At 40.6% G+C, this 22238-nt stretch overlaps 1 protein-coding gene across 1 annotated transcript in view; it reads right to left on the reverse strand.

Moving 5' to 3' along the window:
* LOC141098824 (vomeronasal type-2 receptor 26-like) overlaps nucleotides 1–22238 on the reverse strand; it is a 150369-nt gene that overhangs the window by 73166 nt on the left and 54965 nt on the right. The window contains exons 3-4 of the mRNA XM_073586797.1: nucleotides 15371–16159; nucleotides 5846–6091 (exon numbers count right to left, since the gene is read on the reverse strand). Of these exons, the coding sequence (XP_073442898.1) occupies nucleotides 5846–6091; nucleotides 15371–16159 (1035 nt within the window). The remainder of the gene's footprint in view (nucleotides 1–5845; nucleotides 6092–15370; nucleotides 16160–22238) is intronic.

Below are 22238 nucleotides of genomic sequence, written 5' to 3' on the forward strand. Positions count from 1 at the left end.
AAGCGTTTGGCAGTGGCCAAGCGGACTGCAAAGTATGTACTACAAGGAATGGTTAAAGGATCTGGGAATGTTTGCAAAAACGAAGGATAAGAGGAGATTTAGTAGCTGTCTTCAAATATCTGAAGGAATGTCACAGTGTAGACGGATCATCATTATTTTCATTTGGGCATGGTGACATGAGAAAAAATGGAATTAAACTGAAAGTGAGAAGATACAGATTAGATATTAGAGAAAACTTTTTCACTGTGAGGGTGATCAATGAGGGGAACAGGCTTCCACGAGAGGTGGTGAGTTCTCCTTCAATTGAAAGACATCTGTCGGAGCTGGTTTAGTGAATCCTGCATCACTGACTGGGTGGATCAGGGAAATTCGGTATATATATAGTATATCTTGACATTAGTAATGCACTTGATAAAATATCTCATACTATATTTATTAAAAAAAGGCCAAGCATGGTGTTGACAATGCTACGGTCAGGTGGATTCATAAGTGGCTCATTGATCGTACTCAAAGGGTGGCAATAAATGGTCGAACATCCAAAATCAAAGAAGAAAGCTATCAGTTGCCTTTAGTAGTCACATACAACGCAAAACTAGAGGTGTTAAGGAGAGCTGAATGATATTCCAACCTCTATCACAAAAAACACAACTAAAATCTATATTTCCAGCCCTGTGTTTTATGAAGCCCCAAAATCTAAGAAGTTTCTTTTCCAGAAGTAAAACCTGACCATTTATAATGAAAATGGACAAGATAAAAATTCCCAGCTCACATGTACCAAATATATAACTAGGGGTTTGTATGTATTTGAGATATGACAAAAGCTTAGACCAAGGATGAATTTTAATTGCCACAGAATTAAAGAAAAAATAATATATTCACCTGTTGCCAAACATATTTTCCAGCTCTGATAACAGCATCATGGACATGAAATTGCTAGCATTGAAAGGCAGCTTCAAAATTCAAAGAGACAGAGGATTTTGGACTGGAATCTTATAATTAACTTTGACACATTCAGAGTAGTAGTAATCAATGTGTCACACAGATTTATGTATTTTTACATCAATCATCCCCTTTGCGACATGCGCCGTACTAGCACTGTGCATGTCACTTCTCTTCCTTTGATGTGGGCTCCGGCGGTGAGCACACATTTTTCCAAGTACATGTCAGCTGTTCAAAACAGCTGACATGTGCCTTTAAAAGTCGTGGGTGGAATCGCGATCCACCCACGGCTATTAACCTGCTAAATGCCGCTTTCAAACTCTGACAGTGGCATTTAACGCGTGCTTCCAGCCATTAGGCTGGAAATCCGTTCACCAGTAACCCTGTCACCTGATTGTGGTTCACCATTTGGTTGGCATGATAACCAGAGGTAACATAGTAACATAGTTTTGAAGGCTGAAGGAAGACCTTATGTCCATCTAGTTCAGCCTATGTTTAGTGCAGCTGTTCTGCATTGTTGATCCTGGGGAAGGCAAAAAACCCACAGAGTAGAAGCCAATTTTCTCCATAGGGAAAAAAATTCCTTCCCCTAAGCTGGGTCAACCATCTACCTATAATATTCTGTTATTCGTAACCTTCTATACTGTTACTCACAAGAAAAGCATCCATTCCTTTCTTAAATTCATTCAGTGAGTTGGCCATCACCACTTCCTCAGGAAGAGAATTCCAGAGCCTCACTGCTCTTACCGTGAAGAACCCTCTTCTATGCTGGTGCAGAATTTGTCTTTCCTCCAAACGAAGAGAATGCCCCCTTGTTCTTGTCACAGTCCTTGGTACAAACAGTTCATTGGAGATATCTCTGTATTGCCCTCTGATATACGTGTATATATATTTTAAGTCTCCCCTAAGTCTTCTCTTTTCTAGAGTAAATAGACCTAATTTTGATAACCTTTCTGGGTATTGTAGTGAACCAACTCCATTTATCATTTTAGTAGCCCGCCTTTGAGCCCTTTCAAGTTCAGTAATGTCTTTCTTGAGCACCGGCGTCCAAAATTGCACACAATACTCCAAGTGTGGTCTGACGAGTGATTTGTACAGAGGGAGAATTATGTTTTCATCTCGTGTCTCCAGACCTCTTCTAATGCATCCCATGACCCTATTTGCTTTGGTGGCAGCTGCCTGACACTGAGCACTCCAATTTAGCTTCTTATTGACTAAGATGCCTAAGTCTTTTTCCATGTCTTATTTCCCCAGCAGTTTCCCATTTAGTAAGTAATTGTAGCATCTGTTTCTCCTTCCCATGTGCATAACCTTACACTTATCTGTGTTAAACCTCATTTGCCATTTTTCAGCCCAATTCTCCAATTTACTCAAATCTGTCTGTAGTTGCAAACTGTCCTCCTTTGTGTTAACTACCTTACATAGTTTTGTATCATCTGCAAATACTGATATTTTACTGTGTAAGCCATCCAATAGATCATTAATAAATATATTACATAGTAGGGGGCCCAATACAGAACCCTGTGGTACCCCACTAGTAACCCTGGCCCAATCTGAGGATGCACCATTAATAACCACTCTTTGTTTTCTATCACTAAGCCAGCTCCCTACCCATCTACACACATTTTCCCCTAGCCCAAGCTTTCTCATCTTACTTACCAATCTTTTATGTGGGACAATGTCAAATGCTTTAGAGAAGTCGAGATAAATGACATCCAATGATTCTCCTTGGTCCATTTGAGAGCTTACATCCTCATAGAAGCTGATCAGGTTAGTCTGACAGGAGCGATCCTTCATAAATCCATGTTGATATGGGGTTAAACATTTTTTAACATTGAGATATTCCATAATGGTATCCCTTAGAAACCCTTCAAAAATTTTACCCACAACAGATGTTAAGCTTACCGGCCTATAGTTTCCAGGTTCCCTTTTACACCCCTTTTTGAATATTGGTACCACATTTGCTTGCCGCCAATCAAAAGGAACAGACCCTGTTTCTATAGAGTCTTTAAATATAAGGAATAGAGGCCTGTCTATCACATTACTTAACTCCCTTAATACCCGAGGGTGAATGCCATCAGGGCCTGGTGATTTGTCCATTTTCATCTTACTAAGGCGGTTCTGCACTTCTTCCTGGGTTAGGCAGGTAATACTTAATGGGGAGTTTACATTATCACTCTGCATTTCCCCTGGCAAATCCTTTTCCTGTGTGAACACTGTTGAGAAAAAAGTATTTAAAACATTTGCTTTTCCTACATCGCTCTCTATGATTTCACCCTCATTGTTCTTTAAAGGGCCGACGCCATCAATTTTAATCATTTTACTGTTTATATAATTAAAGAATAGTTTGGGGTTTGTTTTACTTTCCTTAGCAATGAGTCTCTCAGTTTCCACTTTTGCTAAATGTATTTGTTTTTTACACATTTTATTTTTTCTCTATAACTTTTTAATGCTTCTTCATTGCCTTCTTGCTTTAGCTTCCTAAATGCCTTGTTCTTGTTATTTGTTGCCCTTTTTACATCCTTATTTAGCCACATTGGTGTTCTCCTGTTCCTAGCCCTTTTATTTCTGTACGGTATGGCTAGCTCGCAGTGGGTGTGTAAAACTGATTTAAATATTTCCCATTTATTTTCTGTGCTCCTATTTTTGAGGACATTGTCCCAATCAATTCGGCGAAGGTCCTCGCTAAGCTGATCACACTTTGCTTTCCTGAAATTTAGCGTTTTCGTAACCCCCTTCCAGGGCGCCTTACTGAAGGACAAGTGGAATTGTATTATATTGTGGTCACTGTTCCCTAGGTGCCCATCGACTCGGACTTCTGTTATTCTATCTGGCCTGTTGCTTAACATTAAGTCCAGAAGGGTTGTCCAACTAGTTGGGCCGTGCACAAGTGGTGACAGATAATTATCCTTGGTCACTGACAGAAATTGGTTTCCTTTCTGAGATCCGCAGGTTTCGGTTTCCCAGTCTATGTCGGGGCAGTTGAAGTCCCCCATAATAATCACCTCATTGGGATTTGCTGCTTTGTCTCTTTGTTTCAATAATACATTCTCAGTGGTTTCTGTTATATTTGGTGGCTTATAACAAACCTCTATGAGGATTTTATTACTTTTCCCTCCTTGTATCTCCACTAGAGTTGAGCGACTTTGGTCGGATCGGATTTCATGAAACAAAATTTGTTTCAGATGAAACTTGTCCGACTAGGGCAAAAAAAATCGGAGTTTCGTCTGAAACCCGACCCCCAATGCAAGTCAATGGGAAATAAAAGTCGGCATTGACCGGACGAAACTCCGACTTTTTTTGCCCTAGTCGGACGAGTTTCATCTGAAACAAATTTTGTTTCATGAAACCCGATCCGACCAAAGTCGCTCAACTCTAATCTCCACCCGTAGAGACTCCACCTCTTCATTTCCCTCTTGTATATCTTCTCCTAGTGTGGTCTTTAAAGTGGACTTTATATATAGACAGACTCCACCCCCTTTCCTTTTTTACGATCCCTCCTAAACAAATTGTATCCTTGCAAGTTAGCCGTCCAGTCATAGCTGTTGTCTAGGTTTCATGGAGAACTCTATGGATCTCACATCCGGCTTGCTTTGAACACCACCCTGTTGTTGATGCTTATAGCAAGTCAGCAATTCTGCCACATACAGGTGATCTGATCATCACCTGTATGTAGAAGAGCCGATCCGGTTATGGCTGCTTCCAGTCTCCCATGGAGACTATTGAAGCATGCCAAAAGTAAAAAAAAGTTTTTAAAATTATTAAAAGAATAAAAAAAATATAAAAGTTTAAATCACCCCCATTTTGCCCCATTCAAAATAAAAAAATTAAAAAAAATCAAACGTACACATATTTGGTAACACCGCGTTCAGAATCGCCTGATCTATCAATAAAAAAAGGATTAACCTGATCGCTAAGTGGCATGGCGAGAAAAAAGTCAAAATGCCAGAATTATGTTTTTTTGGTCGCCACGACAGTGAATTAGAATGCAATAACGGGAAATCAAAACATTGTGTCTGCATCAAAGTGGTATCAATAGAAACGTCAGCTTGACATATAAAAAAATAGCCCTCACCCAACTCAAGATAAAAAAATGGAAACACTACGTTTCTCGGAAAATGGCGCAATTTTATTTTTTTTAACAAATTTGGATTTTTTTCAGCACTTAATTAAAAATGATCCTAGAAATATTTGGTGTCTTTGAACTTGTAATGACCAGGAGAATCATAATGGCAGGTCAGTTTTAGCATTTGGTGAACATGATAAAAAAAATCCCCAAAAAACATGGTGGAATTGCACTTTTTCTGCAATTTCACCGCTCTTGGAATATTTTTCCTGTTTTCCAGTAAATGATATATGAAACACAATAGTGTCATTCAAAAATCAACGGAAAAATAAAAAGTTATGGCTCTGGTAAGAAATGGAGTGAAAAACAGAAATGCAGAAATGAAAAAGGGCTTTGTCTCAAACGGGTTAAGGAATGTGCTCCTCAGACTATTTAGGGGCATCAGAACCCTGGACCAGAAATTGTTCACACTTCTTGTCTATGATCTGTTCCAATATTTACTGTTCCACAAGTTGTTTCCTCACCTTCCAATTTGTATAGTTCTGCTTCACATTATTTGTCTCATTACAGCATTATTCTATGTCCTCTTGTGTATGAATCTGTGGTTCTTAAAATTTTGTGTCAAACTGAGCCTGATGAAGAGACCTGAATAGTCTCGAAAGCTGCAAATTATTACTATCTTTTCATTTAGCCCTTAAATGATATCAACCACTGAAGACTCTGAAATCTTTTTTTTTTATTTTTTATCTACTGGCTAACACAATAAAAAGATAAATTTTACTGTAACAATTTATAAATTTGTGTATTGATCCGGAGTTGTATATTATCTTGGTGACTTACCTTATTATTAATCCAAATTATATCTAAAGATGAAATATTCAGTTGCTGGTCAGGTGGAAGTGATCCATCAAATGTGCCAACATTTGCTGTGAGTCCTCTTAGTTTGTCTACCCTTGAAGTATTGTGATGCTGTTCAGTTATAAAATTAAGAATCTCTAATGTTTCAGGTATTTGACCTTTTTCATTAAAGCACACTTTTTCTGCTTTTGAATCATTGATGCATAATAGCTTCATGTAATGTCTCAACTATAACACAAGCACAATAATTATTTAGCAATGTTTTTGTACAAGTTCTCTAAAATAAACATAAAAACGCTAGCTATCTACTATGATACAATGATTAAAAACCCAGAAGTCGGTTTTACTACAAGACTAGAAGTTCTAAAGTATTAACGTCTATGGAAATGAAGAAGGAAGAGAAGGCAATTGGAGGATTGGATTGGAAGCAGGACATTTCAGAATTTCAGTTTTTAATGTTGAATTTAAATATAAGTTCATTGTGCTCATCCTGTAACCTAAAATGTTGAACCAAAGGAGGACAAAAAAACCCCATGAGACAGACACCAATTGCGTACTGTTAGGTCTCTTTCACACTTCCGTTTTTGACCATCAGTCAAAATCCGCCAGGATTTGAAAAAAATGGATCCACCATTTTTTTTTGCGGATCCGTTTTTTCCCCGTTGAGTTGCATTACTAGCGGATCTTGATGGATGGCCATCCGTTGGATCTGTTTTTTTGAGGATCCGCCAAATTTTTTTCCTCCGCCGGCATGCCTGGATGGACCTTGCAACGTTTTTTTTGCTGTTGGATCCGCATTTTCCATTGCGCATGCCCGGAGAAAGGAACTCAGGGAGAAAATTAACCCTGAAATCCTTTCTGGCAGAGGAAAAAAATTCTCTCTCTCTCTCTCGTCTCTCCTCTCTCCTTCCCGGCCAGCGGTTCCTTTAAAATTCTTCATTCTGAGGATCCGTCAAAAAAACGGATCCTGTGGCATCCGTTCACATCAGTTAGGAACGGATCCGCTTTTCCGCCTTTTTGGCGGATTTTAACTGACACAAAAACTGAAGTGTGAAAGAGGCCTTAAGGAAAAGGAATCCGTCACGGCTTACCAAAAGACTAGTTGTCTGGATCAATGTCCCACAACAGAATGTCTAATATCCATAACCTGTAACATTATATTTTTCTTTTCCAAAATTTTCATTAGAGTTTTACATAACAATAGGGAGGGAGGGGAAGGGGAAAGGATCGGGAGGGGAAAAGACAATAAGAGAAAGAAGGGACCAAGTTGACCTTGCACCCGATTAACAAGAAAGTAACATGTAAACTTGTACAAACATTTCGCTTACGAAGTAACTACATAGGCACTTATAACACATAGTATAAATTAACCTGGAAGTGACACAATAATGTAGTCTGTCTAGATAAACTTCTAGGGAAATAAAGATATCCAACTGGACCATTTTTTTGTGAATTTGTCGAGGTTGTCATGTACCATTGCTATTTTTTGTTCAAAGGCTTTATGAAGGGTCATTCTGTCAATAATGTCTTGAATAGTGGGAGGGTCTGGTCTCTTCCAATGAAATGCGATTAAGTTCTTTGTAACTAATAAAATGTGTATCACTAAAGGAGTGGAGGAATGTTCAATGCAATTTGAGTTTAATTATAGGAGAGCTAGTTGAGGATACAAAGTAATGGGTTTCGGAAGTAGTGAGTTAATTAAAGACAATATATCTTTCCACAGAGGTTTAATAAGGGGACAGTGCCAAAATATATGAAGTAAACTACCGTACAGGCTGCAACCTCTCCAACAGGATGAAGAGTGTTCCGGGTTAACCTTAGAAAGTCGGGCTGGCGTATAATACCAACGAGTCAGTACTTTGTAGTGGGCTTCGTGAAGTGACATAGAGATAGAAGCAGCTTATGAAATAGAGCAGGCTTGCTCCCATTCTTCCTGGCTTGGGGTTACGTGTAATTCTTATTCCCACTTTAGTAAGTTGTGGGTCTTGACAAGAAATGTAAAAGAAGGGGTGCACTACTGTCATATCTCAATCTCCAGTGGAGTGCAATGCCTAGCCTGTGAGCAGAGAAGCAAAAAAAAGGGAGAAAAAGACTAGGCTAATGATGTTATGCACATCCCAATAGAAAAAATAAAAATAAAAAAACTTTATTTCATATTGGATACAATAAGCTAAAAACATTTAAAATACAAACAAAGAACCAATAAGCCAGACACCCCCAAAAAACAGGTAATATGAACCTGAGATGTGGCCCATATTGGACTATTCATAGCCACCCATAAGCAGGCACATATCATGCAATTCTATATAACAAGACAGCCATGTACATTGTTGTTACTGGTCTTTTTCGTTGACAGTTTCACCAGGTGTCTTACCATTTAGTACATAACTGTATATTTTATTTCTTCAGTTCAAGGGCATATATATCTACATGAAACTAAGATTTCAATTTCTCAGCCCGAGCTTTTAGTTAACAGATATCCCTCTGAAATATTAAATTTTACTCCTTTGTGTTGATTACTTTGCAGAGTTTAGTGACATTGGGAAATATTGAAATTCTACATTGTATGACCTCTGCAAGGTCATTAATAAAGATGTTACAAAGAAGAGGACCCAATACAGACTTTTGTGGCAATAAACTTTTAATTGGGTCACTCTGAGTGTCTTCCATTCACAAACACCCTCTTTTTCCTATCACTGATCTAGTTGTTAAACAAAATATATATTATTTTCCCTTAGTCCTGTTGTTCTCATTTTATTAACCAATTTTTTATGTTGTAGAATATCAAATGCTTTCGAATAGTCCAAGCACATCCATGTCAATAACCTGGTCCAATCTGGAGCTAACCAGCTCATATAATCTGATAACTCTAGTTAGACTGAACCGATCGCTCAGAAAATCATGATGATGTTGGGTCATGATCAGGAGATAATTCTTAGTGACATACTCCAGGATAGCATCTCTTAGAACATCCTCAAAGATATAGCCCACAGTAGAGGTTAATTTTTCAGACCTATAATTTTTAGGCTCTGATTTTGAACCAATTTTGAATATTGGTTTCACATTTGCTATTAGCCAGCCTATGTTACAGACCATGTAATTCTGAAATCCATGGACATTAGAAATATAGGTCTGTCTATCATCTAACTCAATTAATGCAGTACTCGGGAATACATGCCATCCAGGCCTGGTGATTCGTCTACTTTAGACCTCCTTAGTGACCATCAGACCCAGCGATTAGTATTGCCAGTCTAGATGATTATTATTGGCTTCTACAGGTCATAGAATCATAGAATCGTAGAGTTGGAAGGGACCTCCTGGGCCATCTGGTCCAACCCCCTGCTCAAAGCAGGATTCGCTAAATCATCCCAGTCAGATGTCTGTCCAGCCTCTGTTTGAAGACTTCCATTGAAGGAGAACTCACCACTTCTCGTGGCAGCCTGTTCCACTCATTGATCACTCTAACTGTCAAAAAGTTTTTTCTAATATCTAATCTGTGTCTCCTCCCATTCAGTTTCATCCCATTGCTTCTAGTCTTTCCTTGTGCAAATGAGAATAAAGTTGATCCTTCTACAATGTGACAGCCCTTTAGATATTTGTAGACAGCAATTAAGTCTCCTCTCAGTCTTCTCTTTTGCAAACTAAACATTCCCAAATCCTGCAACCTTTCCTCATAAGACAGGGTTTGCAGACCGGTCACCATTCTGGTCGCTCTTTTCTGAACTTGCTCCAGTTTGTTGATGTCTTTTTTAAAATGTGGTGCCCAAAACTGGACACAATATTCCAGATGAGGTCTGACCAAAGAGGAGTAGAGGGAAATAATGACTTCACGTGATCTAGACTGTATGCTTCTGTTAATACATCCTAGAATTGCATTTGCCTTTTTTGCTGCTGCATCACACTGTTGACTCATATTCAGTCTGTGATCTATTAGTATACCCAAGTCTTTTTCACATGTGCTGTTGCTTAGACCTATTCCTCCCATTCTGTATATGCTTTTTTCATTTTTATTGCCCAGATGTAGTACTTTGCATTTCTCCCTGTTAAAAACCATTCTGTTAGTTACTGCCCACTTCTCCAGTTTATTTAAATCTTTTTGAATCCTCTCTCTCTCTTCTCTAGTATTAGCTATCCCTCCTAGCTTTGTGTCATCAGCAAATTTAATCAGTTTACCCTCAATTCCTTCATCTAAATCGTTGATAAACATGTTGAACAATACAGGGCCCAGGACAGAGCCCTGTGGTACCCCACTTGAGACATTCTTCCAACTGGATGTGCAGCCATTTACGACCACTCTTTGGGTCCGATCACTAAGTCAGCTATGAATCCACCTAACAGTTGCCTTGTCCATTCCATACTTAGTCATTTTTTCAATAAGGATTGTATGAGAGACTTTGTCAAATGCTTTGCTGAAGTCAAGATATACTATATCTACAGCATTTCCTTGATCCACCCAATCAGTGATACCGTCATAGAAGGAAATTAAGTTAGTCTGACATGACTTATTAGTTACAAACCCATGCTGACTCTGTTTGATCACTTCATTCTTATCCAGGTATTGACTTACATGTTGTTTAATAATTTGTTCAAAGATCTTTCCTGGTATAGAAGTCAGACTCACCGGCCTATAGTTGCCTGGGTCCACCTTCTTCCCCTTTTTGAAGATAGGAACAACATTTGCTCTTCTCCAGTCTTCTGGCACTTCTCCTGTTCTCCAAGAATTTTCAAAGATTATGGAGAGTGGTTCAGAAATTTCTTCTGCTATCTCCTTCAGTACTCTGGGGTGTAATTCATCTGGACCTGGAGACTTGAATTCATTTAGGTTAGCTAAGTGTTTCCTCACTATCTTTCTGTTTATAGATATCCTGGATTCTTCTATTCCCTTAATAGGACAGTGAATAACAGTTGGTGTTACATTTCCTTTCTGAGAGAAAACAGATGCAAAATAGGAATTTAAAAGTTCAGCCTTCTCAACATCCTGTCTTACCATTTCATCATTTTCATCCTGTAAAAATCCTATAGCATCTTTGACTTTTCTTTTACTTTTGACATATCCCCAAAATCCTTTATTATTGCTTTTGACATCTCTTGCAAGCCTCAATTCATTTTCAGCTTTAGGTAATCTGATTTGTGCCCTGCAGATTCTGCAGACAGCATTATATTCTTCTTTAGATATGCCTCCCTCTTTCCATTTTATAAACATTTTTTTCTTCCTTTTTAGCATGTGCTTAAGTTCTGTGTTCACCCATCCTGGTTTCCTTAAATGCTTCCTATTCTTCCCTCTTTTCGGAATTGTTAACAACTGTGCTTTGAGAATTTCATTTTTCAAGATTTCCCATCCTTCCTGGACATTTTTGTCTTTAAGGATATCCAGCCATTGGATCCCTCCAATTATCTTTCTGAATCCCTTAAAATCTGCCTTTCTGAAATCTAACCTTGTCGTCTGAGTCTTCACAGGTCTTCCGCCTCTAGTTATCCAAAATTCTAAAATAGCATGGTCGCTACCTCCTAGGGTTCCAGCCACTTTTACCTCCTCAACCATTTCCTCCCTGTTTATAAGGATTAGATCCAAGGTAGCAGTTCCCCTTGTTTTCTCCCCTACCTTTTGGAAGATAAAGTTGTCAGCAAGAGAGGATAAGAATTTCCTTGACCTGTTAGTTTTGCCTGAGAGAGATTCCCAACAAATGTCTGGATAGTTGAAATCTCCCATGACAACTATGTCATATTTTTTGGAGAACTTGGCCATTTGATGCATAAAGAGTTCATCCATATCTTCAGCTTGCACAGGCGGCCTGTAGTAAATGCCTACAATGGTGTCCTTTCCATTGTTCTGTCCTTGTATTCTTACCCAAACAGTTTCCACAGAACTCCCAGTCTCTGAAGCTTCAATCTCTGTGCAGATATATGCGTTTCTAACATACAATGCAACACCCCCTCCTCGTTTATCAAGTCTGTTTCTTGCAAATAAGTTGTATCCTTCTAGTCTTGTATTCCAATAATGTGTATCGTCCCACCAAGTTTCAGTGATTCCAATGACATCATATTTCTTTTCCTGTGTTAGTAGTTCCAATTCTCCTTGTTTGTTGCCCATGCTTTGTGCATTAGTATAGAAACATTTTAGTTTGTGAATGGTTTCTCTTTCTCCAATATTTTTATTAATTAGATTCTTTCGTCTTTGTTCTTCCTTTCCACTTCTATTAGCAGAGTTCTCAATAGCATTTGTCAGGTGTATGGCTTTTTCTGGTCTTTTGCTTCCCTTCCCATGTTGTTCTAGTTTAAAGCTCTCCTTACAAGTGTAGCAAGGCTACTTCCAAATACATGCTTTCCAGTCTTCGTAAGGTGCACCCCATCTCTAGCAAGTAGTCCATCGTATAAGTAGTTCACTCCGTGATCCAGAAATCCAAATCGTTGCTGACGGCACCATCGACGTAGCCAGTTGTTCACCTGCAGAATCTTATTCCACCTCCTTGTTCCATGGCCATCCACTGGGAGGATGGAAGAGAAGACCACCTGCGCTCCCAGTTCTTTCACTTTCTTGCCTAAGTCTTCAAAGTCTCTGCAGGTCATATAATGATCCTAGGGTACGATGGCGTATGAGATCCAGCAATGAGTCTAACAGGCACAGTCAGTGAGACACTGACAGTCTCATACACTGCTGTACACGAGTACAGCAGTGTATACGACAAGTGATCAAAATAAAAATGTTCATGTCCCAAAGTGGGACTAAGTAGAAAAGTGAAAAAAAACAAACAAATTAAACATGTAAAAAAGTAAAAAAAAACACAAATCACTAAAATCTGTTTCACCACTCAAAATGCAGTGTTTTTAATAAAACAAAAGTAAACAAAAAATTTACACATAGTTGGTATCGCCACGTCCGGAATTACCCGCTCTTTAAAACTGGCATGTTATTTACTCCATTTGGTGAACGCCTTTAAAAAAATAGAATAGAAAACATTGATGAGACACTATGATGTGCACCATCTAGGTGTACTTTGCTCAGACTGTTCTTCATGTTATCTGCCTGTTTTGTAGTTTAATTAATCATTGCCACACTGTTTTACCTTCACTCTATGTTGCCTGAGTAGCGTTATGCGTTAAAAGGACAGCAGGCGTTCGGCGGGACGATCCTTGGTCCATGCGGTTTTGCATAGCGGACCGTGGCGCCTGCTGACCCCTGTGTCTCCACAAATAGTATTAGCCCAAAGAATTTATATTTTCACATGTGGACTCTTGCCTAGACTAAAATATTATCAGCACAAATTATTTTTCTGCAGAAATGTGACCTTGTTTAAGGAGCACGGTATTAACACAATGATTTTAAATTTTCACATATGGACTCCTGCCTCACCCAAAATATATTACCAGCAAAAAATATTTTTATGCAGTAATGTGGCATTCTTTCTGGAGCATGCTATTAGAACAAACAATTTTGATTCTCAAATGTGGACTCCCGGATGGAGCAAAAGTATCTGCACAAAATTAGTAGATACTGAAATGTCCCTTGTCTTCTGAAGCACTGCATTAGAACAAACAATTTAGATTTTCAAATGTGGACTCCTGGATGGAGCAAAAATATGAGCACAAAATTATTAGTAACTGAAATATCACATGCTTTCTGGAGCACGGTATTACAACAAGCAATTTAAATTCTCAAATGGGGTCTCTTGGTACAGGCACAATGTTATCAGTACAAAAGAGATATATGCTGAAATGTGCCCTGGTGTCCCTGGTGTCTCTGAACCACACACTGAGGAAAAATGATTGATCTGCCGGAAGGTCAATTTCACAGCCACACATAATCCTGAGCTATCTGACTGATAATCGACCGCCTAGATAACTTTCTGTCTATCCAGTAGCAGCAGCAGGAGCTGCGCTGTTACATTGACAAAATGGTGCCAAAAAAGCATGTCCACTCTTTGTATGGAGATGGACATGTAACTTTCGTAGCCAATAACAGTCCTTGTGTTTGGACGTTGTGAGTGGCTTCTGCGCCCTGACCGGCTGCCGGAATCTCCACACATAAAGGTAAGGGAAAAAAAAAACAGTCCGTCGCTACTCTAACCTTTCCCTGCCACTGTCCTTCATCAAACACGTTCCCCAGCTCATCATACAGCACTACTATCCTATCTAATGTCATAACAAACGCATTAGTGGAAACATGATGATTTACTAAATGTGATCGAATTTTGACGAATTTGAAAAAAAATGCTTGGAAAACCAAACGCGTGCCCTGTGGCATTGCCACCTGAGGAAGACAGAATTACCTGTTGAAACGCATTTTGGATTTAATAAAACAAGATTGATTACTAATTTGTCCTCTGTTTTTGCGTTCCTGCGGACCGGGTTTCATCCAACTTTGCACCTCCCTTCCTCATCTGAGGCACCCGGCTGGAGCTGCATTACATCACCCAAAGCTGTGCTTTGCTGGAGCTCCCCTGTGACTGTCTTACCTTGACTGAACATACAAGGGACAGATCCGTCACACCATGTCTAGTCCACATATTACTACCATACAGTGACCAAATAATAGCACATACAAGGGACAAATTCCACCACACCATGACCAGACCACATATTACTACCACATTGTGTCTGAATACTATAATACTGATCATTAATAAAAAAAAACACTACTAATATCACCATTAGTGCCATTATACACAGGAGATCTGTAATAAGTATGCAGTGTCTGTGTATGGACACAAGAGCTGTGATAAAAAAATAAATGACAACATAGACCTTGTTGAATGTCAAACTTCCTGGCAATTTCAAAGTATTTGCTCATCAATATTCATAAGGCTGTTAGGCTCTGGTGATGTGGAGCTTCAGATTGGTCCACAGGCAAGGTCCTGTCTGTCTGGATTTGTGCGATAGTATCATGTGTGTTTGGTGGCTACTATACCACTCTGTGTGCACGTGTGCCGCTAATAGCACCACGAGTGTTTTTCTAGACAGGCAGTGTAGGGTGGGAACTCCTGCTTGAACTTAGCACCTGCACCGGGTGTCCTCTGACATGCATAGCATACTAAAGCACAGCAGGGGTCAGAGCAAGTTCAACCACCAGCTTTGTCTTCCTTGGGGGGGTTAAGTTATAGAGACCCCGATTAGTATTGTTTTTTCTATACACTTGTGCAGTCTACCAGGGTATAGTCCTTTGTGCGCTGCTGCATTGTACCACTCTGTGGCGTAACAGAGCTTGTTACTTTGTGCTCTGTGCATACTGAGTGACATTTAACTCATTGTGCTTAAAGTGTTTTCTCGCAGTTTTGCGCCGCCATTGAGCTAGCTGCGGTTTCACCATCACCGCACGGTGGACCCCCGGTTGCGAAGGCACCTTATTATTATTTTCTACTTAGTGCATTCCGCCAATCCTAACAATTGGTGTCAGTACTGTTAAGCAAACAACTATTGGTACAATACATCTGGTTAGCGGGTTTTTCGATTAAGAAATCTGTTTTTTTAATTTTTGTTGAATTGTCAGTTTAAGAACTTTTGTTTTGTTACCTTTTTTCTATATATGTTAAGCTCATTTTCTGCCTTCTTTATGCCACTCATTTGTAAGGTTTTATCCATGTCATCCAGTGCTTGAGCCATCATCAGTACAGCCGTGTACACTCGGTATGGCACGCCATCCATAAAAAAATGGCTGTGATTTGTAAAACGCTCTTGGCCAGTGCAATTATGAAGGGGATAAGAAATAGTGCGCTGTAAAAGAGAATTCTTAAGATTATTTCCTGATGCACAATGCAGTGAGGTTATCCAAAGATCTTCTAGAATTGGATCATGTGGTCGTGTGGATGGATGAAGACTTAAAATCATTTCCTGTAACCCATTTAAACTGTTCTTAAAAGGGCTAAACACAAGGCTACAATTAATCCAATGTCCATACAAATAAATGGAGTCTTGTGACCAAGATATTGAAAAGATAAAAGTTTTATTTTGGATCATTTCTGCTGAATGAGATAAAATCGTCTGAACCTGGCCGTTACTTGTCCCACAAAGTAGAATAACTTCTGCTTTTAAATTCTTTATCACAGATGAGTGTTCTATACGTGTGAGGGAAATTATTTCTTCAATACATATTCCAGATTTTCTCAGCTCTGCGCTCAGAAAGCGAAGCTCTCGTTCTCCAACATCATCATTGGTAGCAAAAATACAAACCATGTTCCAATTAAAATACAATAACAACTTCACTAAAGACACAAATTGCATCTCATTATCCTGGACTGTTCGAAAGAAATGAGGATACAATCTTCTATCACTGAGTATAGAGTCTCTTGCCCCGTAACTAATCTGAAAATTAAAAAAGGAAAGAAAATGTCCTGAAAAAAAATTGCTTCCACAAACATATTATGTAGGTTTAAGTTGATTTGTCTGCAATAGTTTGTTGTGATTAGATATGCGTAAATTACCATGAAATAAATATGAATATGATTGGCACTATTCAACCCAAAAATTAAATTCCATGAGAATTTAGTGCAAGGGTCTCCAAATGCCCTTGAAAATGCGTTAAATCACAAGAGGTTACTTTTAAAGACTACCTCTCATAGGTTTTCCTACTAACACTGCTGAAGACTGTTCTCTATTTGCTTGGCCAATCTCGTATAGTGTTCTACAACAACAAAAATAAGAAAGGAAAGACCTGAACAGGTTCATTATTAAATTAATGCAAAAGTACACAAATAAAATATGAAAGATGTCCGAAATATATGTACAATATGAGTGAGCACACTGTGATTGATGCCGGCGAGATGTACACAATTTGCTATACACCTAGAAAATGTAAGCTATTTAGACCCCAAATCATCAAATTATTTACACCAGTAAACATTGGGAAGGTTGCAAGAGGGGTTTAAAAATATTACAACTTTTAAATGCCGGTTTTGGGCAGCTCCACCAAAATTGGTATGCAGTGGTGTGAAAAAGTGTTTGCTCCCTTCCTGATTTTTTTTATCTTTTTCAAGTTTGTCATACTTAAATATGTAACACCATCAAATAAATTAAAATATTAGACAAAGATAACACAAGTGAACACAAAATGCAGTTTTTAAGTGAAGGTCTTGATTATTTAGAGAAACGTGTGTATGTGCACAGTATATACAGTGTTTAACATAAATATTGACCTGTTGATATAAAATTACCATATTTTTCGGATTATAAGATGCATTTTTCCCCCCAAATTTGTGGGGAAAATGAGGGTGCGTCTTATAATGCATATATAACTTACCATTACCGTTGCTAAAGGCCACAGGCTCGGATGATGGTGTGTCTGGCAATGCTGCGGGTGCCCGGTGGTGTTACAGGGGTGTCTGGTGGTGCTGTGGGGGCCTGGCAGTGCTGCAGGAGCTTGGTGCTGCTGCTGACGTCTACGGTGCTGCAGAGGGCTCTGCCGACATTTTATGAAAGGCCAGAGCTCCCTGCAGTTCCTTGGTTTCCTGTGCGGTCGACTCCGGGAAAATGGCTGCTGAGGGTGGCGCATGCGCAGGCAGAGATCTTGGCACCAAGATCTTGGGAGATGAAATTTCAATGTGTCAAAAATTGCATGGAGTCCCCCGCTTAGGCTTAATGCTAATTAAGTGCTTTGTGCTAATTATTTAGATTCATACAGGACACAAATAGACATGTTATTCATCCTTAGCACCTTAAGTTTATGCACAGGCACTTTCTCTGTATCTATCATTTAGGCAGATTTAGTTTGTGGGTATTTGATGATACCTTTCTGCCCTGTGTGCCTCATTACTCTGTCCACGCTTACGAGTTGCCCCGCTGCTTGCTTTGGATGCTATCTGTCTGACTTTTTGCAATATATGCTGTATATATGACATTTTTAATGATTATATTGTGAGGTAGCGCTGTTATTCAGTTAGGAGATACTCGCTCAGCAGCAACAAAAGCAGATCCGGCACAGATTTTCCATAAACTCAGTCCATGCGGTTTATTCAGCAGCTTAAACCCATAGAAGCAACATAAAGTTCATATAACAGCATAGCGTCCATGACAGAGTTTAGCTCTGTAATCCCAGTGGTCACACAAGTTTAACGTACACAGGCTTTCTAGCCTCAGATATCTCACCCACATCACGGTCACTCATGGTTCCTTTAGCATACTGCAGACGCCCATTCCCTCCAGGGAACTCCCAGGCACGTGCAGCCATTAACACAGCATTCACTTGCTGTCAGAAGGCAGCTCCATCTCCCTCAGACGGGACCTTCTACACTGGACCAACCAGGTCCCAGCATTCACCCCCATGTGACCTACCCTGGTCACATAACCACACCCACCGGGTCACATGACTATGACATCATCACAGGTCCTTCAACCACTCACACTCTTTACAACAGTGTTCTTTAAACATACCCCCTGGGTGGGTTTGTAGGTAACTGGCCAGCCCATCTCCCTAGTTACCTGGAGACTTCTCTCCTGACACATTAAAGCAGCACCTCAGCAGTATTACTGCTGATCAACATAAGTCTCCATCTCAAAGCCACCCACTTTGAGGTACATAACGGCCATTCAGTATTCTGCCATTCATCCACTCTCCTGGGACATCCAAACAGCGCCCCCTAGTGGACACAGTGGTCACTACACTACATACCTCCCCCTCTGTTCAAACTTGTGGGGTTGAACACACAACATTACACCAGGACCTTGAGACCGGGCACTCATTACACCCTGCCCTACAGGTCGAGAGATCCGTCTCCGTTCAACATACGGCCTCCCCCACCCCCAGCGGTCATAAGTCTAAGTTAAGCCTGAGTCTGACTCATTCAGCGTCTCACAGGAGCTACGGTCTCTCAATGTCCTCCTGCCAGTCGAACTACCACTTGCTAACATTCTTCGGCCCTCTGCCAAGTGACTTCTTGGCAGAACCCTTCGGGTCCTTACATATTGGGTTGAAGGTGGCCGCCACTTGGTGTTCCGAACCTCTTTATTGATTCGCCGACGGTCCAGCCTCAACTGCTCAATCTCTTGCAGGTACCCCACTTGATACTCCAAGAGCATCCGAACGTTTCTCAGGCTTTCCACGGAGCCAACTACCAGGATGGGAATCCTACCCTCTTCATTGGATACCTGGTCTTCATTATCAAGAGGGATCCTCACCCTCACCACACCGGAGCTATTTACAAGGTCTTGCATTACCTTCCCAAATCTTCCAATGATTCTCCCAATCAGACCTTTGGTAACTGGAACTACCTCTTTCCGCAAACCCAACCGATCCATAGCCTCTCTTGCTAACTCTAGGCGTCGAGTAGCTTTCATATTACTCTGCCTGACCAATTGTTTGACATGGAGACACTGCAGATGCATGTTTTTCAGGACAGCCACCCACTTTGCTGTGTCTTCCCTGGCTGACATTATCACCAACTGCCGAGTCTCAGGCGCCAGTGCACCTTACTCGCTTTGACCACCTCTTTGAAAGCTTCATGCACACGTTCATCAGCACAGGCCTCTTGCATGTCTTTTGGTACATCAATCACAAACTTGAAGGTCGTAGCCTTGCTCTCTTCCTGGGCAGGAAGCTCTGGCTTTACCACAGACACTTCCCTCACTACAGTTGACACGACCAGGTGACTGTCTTCTTCAGTTCTTAGCTCCCCAACTTCACAAGAACTCATCTCTTCAAGACCGTCTGCCAAGACGGGCACCAGCAGCTCCGTTCCACCACCAGTCGGACCCGGCCGCTGTTCATCACTGTCAAAGTTCTTCTCCCGCAGAAGACCACTTACAGTTTCTTTGAGCTCCAAGACTTCTTTCTCGAGCTCCTCAACCCTGTGCTCGGCCATTTATCTCAGGACTCTAATGTTCGAGATGTCCTTCCACTGTCTCCTTTATCAGCTGTATGAAACTGGAAGGAAAGCGGCTTGCTTATACAATGGGAACACCACAGATATAAATGATATGCACACAATTTTATTGAAAAAATCAACACAGACAAGGAAAAGCACAAATTCCATAAAAACATTTAAAAACATGTGCAAACAGAATCATAAACCATGTCATGTAGTACTGACATGATAACCCACCCACATCAAAAAATCCCACAGAAATAGACAAACAACCACATGAAATGTCTAGTATAGCATAATTTGAATGAAGTAGATCCAAAAAAGATCTAAAATGCACAATCCAAAAAAAAAAAAAAAAAAAAAAAAAAAAAGAAATGTATGCAGTTGAAAACTATTCACAGCACCATGAAAAATGTGTATGCAAAAACCTTATGGGAAGATGAGGCTGATATGTGTGCACCCCTGGTGTGATTAATAAAAGCATGCAAACCGCATGTTACCAGGAAAGTACAGCCAGTAAAAAATTGAATGCAAAAATCCATATAGGACAAAGGAGCTGGTGACTGGGCACCCCTGGTGTGCTGAGTGAGTACATGTAGACCACAAACAACCAGAAGATGCAAACAATAACCATCAATTGTACCAGAACTCCATGGATACACATATAAAAAGCGATGAAAGTGCCTAGTGCCTCTGCGAGATAAGATGGTGGGGGGGAGCAACCCCACGCGTATCGCCACCAACGAGTGGCTTTCTCAAGGGAGGGATAGAGCGCTCACCAGCTCCTTTGTCCTATATGGGTTTTTGCATTCAATTTTTTACTGGCTGTACTTTCCTGGTAACATGCGGTTTGCATGCTTTTATTAATCACACCAGGGATGCACACATATCAGCCTCATCTTCCCATAAGGTTTTTGCATACACATTTTTCATGGTGCTGTGAATAGTTTTCAACTGCATACATTTCTTTTTTTTTTTTTTTTTTTTTTTGGATTGTGCATTTTAGATCTTTTTTGGATCTACTTCATTCAAATTATGCTATACTAGTAGAGTTGAGCGAAACGGGTCGAAAAAATTCAAAAGTCGCCGACTTTTGGCAAAGTTGGGTTTCATGAAACGAAACCCAACCCTAGGATGAGGTCGGCCACGAGGTCGGCGACTTACGCGCCAAAGTCGCGTTTCAAAAGTTTGTTTTGCGCTCTTTTTCAGCCAATCAGGATCCACGGACACTGTGGGCAACGTGATGACATAGGCACGGGTCACCACCATCTTTCAGAAGGGCATGCAAGTGATTGGCTTGCTTTGGTGGGCGTCACAGGGGGTATAAAAGGGCGTGCACGCCGACCGCCATCTTACTTCTGCCGATCTTAGCATAGGGAGAGGTTGCTGCTGATTCTGTAGGGAGAGCGTTAGGCAGGGAAGAAGACAAAAAAACTGCTTCTGCTGCTAGCGATTTGGCCTGCACAACACACCAGTCACTGTGTGTGCAGTGCAAGGGGAGGCTATATAGTGGTGTATCAGTGGTGTTGGTTGTTGGGCTGCCTTCTAAGGCTTCCTGACAGGCTGGCATTGCTGTTTACCCACTGCTCCGCAAACTGCTTTTTTAAAAGCAATCCAATCTCCCTTATCCTCTAGTCACTTTGGTCACAGCTGTGCCATCGAGCCTGTCACATAGCGCTCAGATATTCATTGGGCCTCACACAATCCAAAAGTGTCCAGTGTCCAAAAGTGTGTGCAGATATTCAAAATCTCCCTTATCCTCTAGTCACTTTTGTCACAGCAGTGCCATCGAGCCTGTCACATAGCGCTGAGATATCAGTGGGCCTCACACAATCCAAAAGTGTCCAGTGTCCAAAAGTGTGTGCAGATATTCAAAATCTCCCTTATCCTCTAGTCACTTAGGTCACAGCAGTGCCATCGAGCCTGTCACATAGCGCTGAGATAACAGTGGGCCTCACACAATCCAAAAGTGTCCACTGTCCAAAAGTGTGTGCAGATATTCAAAATCTCCCTTATCCTCTAGTCACTTTTGTCACAGCAGTGCCATCGAGCCTGTCACATAGCGCTGAGATATCAGTGGGCCTCACACAATCCAAAAGTGTCCAGTGTCCAAAAGTGTGTGCAGATATTCAAAATCTCCCTTATCCTCTAGTCACTTTTGTCACAGCAGTGCCATCGAGCCTGTCACATAGCGCTGAGATATCAGTGGGCCTCACACAATCCAAAAGTGTCCAGTGTCCAAAAGTGTGTGCAGATATTCAAAATCTCCCTTATCCTCTAGTCACTTTTGTCACAGCAGTGCCATCGAGCCTGTCACATAGCGCTGAGATATCAGTGGGCCTCACACAATCCAAAAGTGTCCAGTGTCCAAAAGTGTGTGCAGATATTCAAAATCTCCCTTATCCTCTAGTCACTTTTGTCACAGCAGTGCCATCGAGCCTGTCACATAGCGCTGAGATATCAGTGGGCCTCACACAATCCAAAAGTGTCCAGTGTCCAAAAGTGTGTGCAGATATTCAAAATCTCCCTTATCCTCTGGTCACTTTTGTCACAGCAGTGCCATTGAGCCTGTCACATAGCGCTGA

This window comes from Dendrobates tinctorius, unplaced genomic scaffold, assembly GCF_039654945.1.
Source record: "Dendrobates tinctorius isolate UK_male_01 unplaced genomic scaffold, ASM3965494v1 ptg000095l, whole genome shotgun sequence".
In the NCBI taxonomy this organism is placed as follows: domain Eukaryota; kingdom Metazoa; phylum Chordata; class Amphibia; order Anura; family Dendrobatidae; genus Dendrobates; species Dendrobates tinctorius.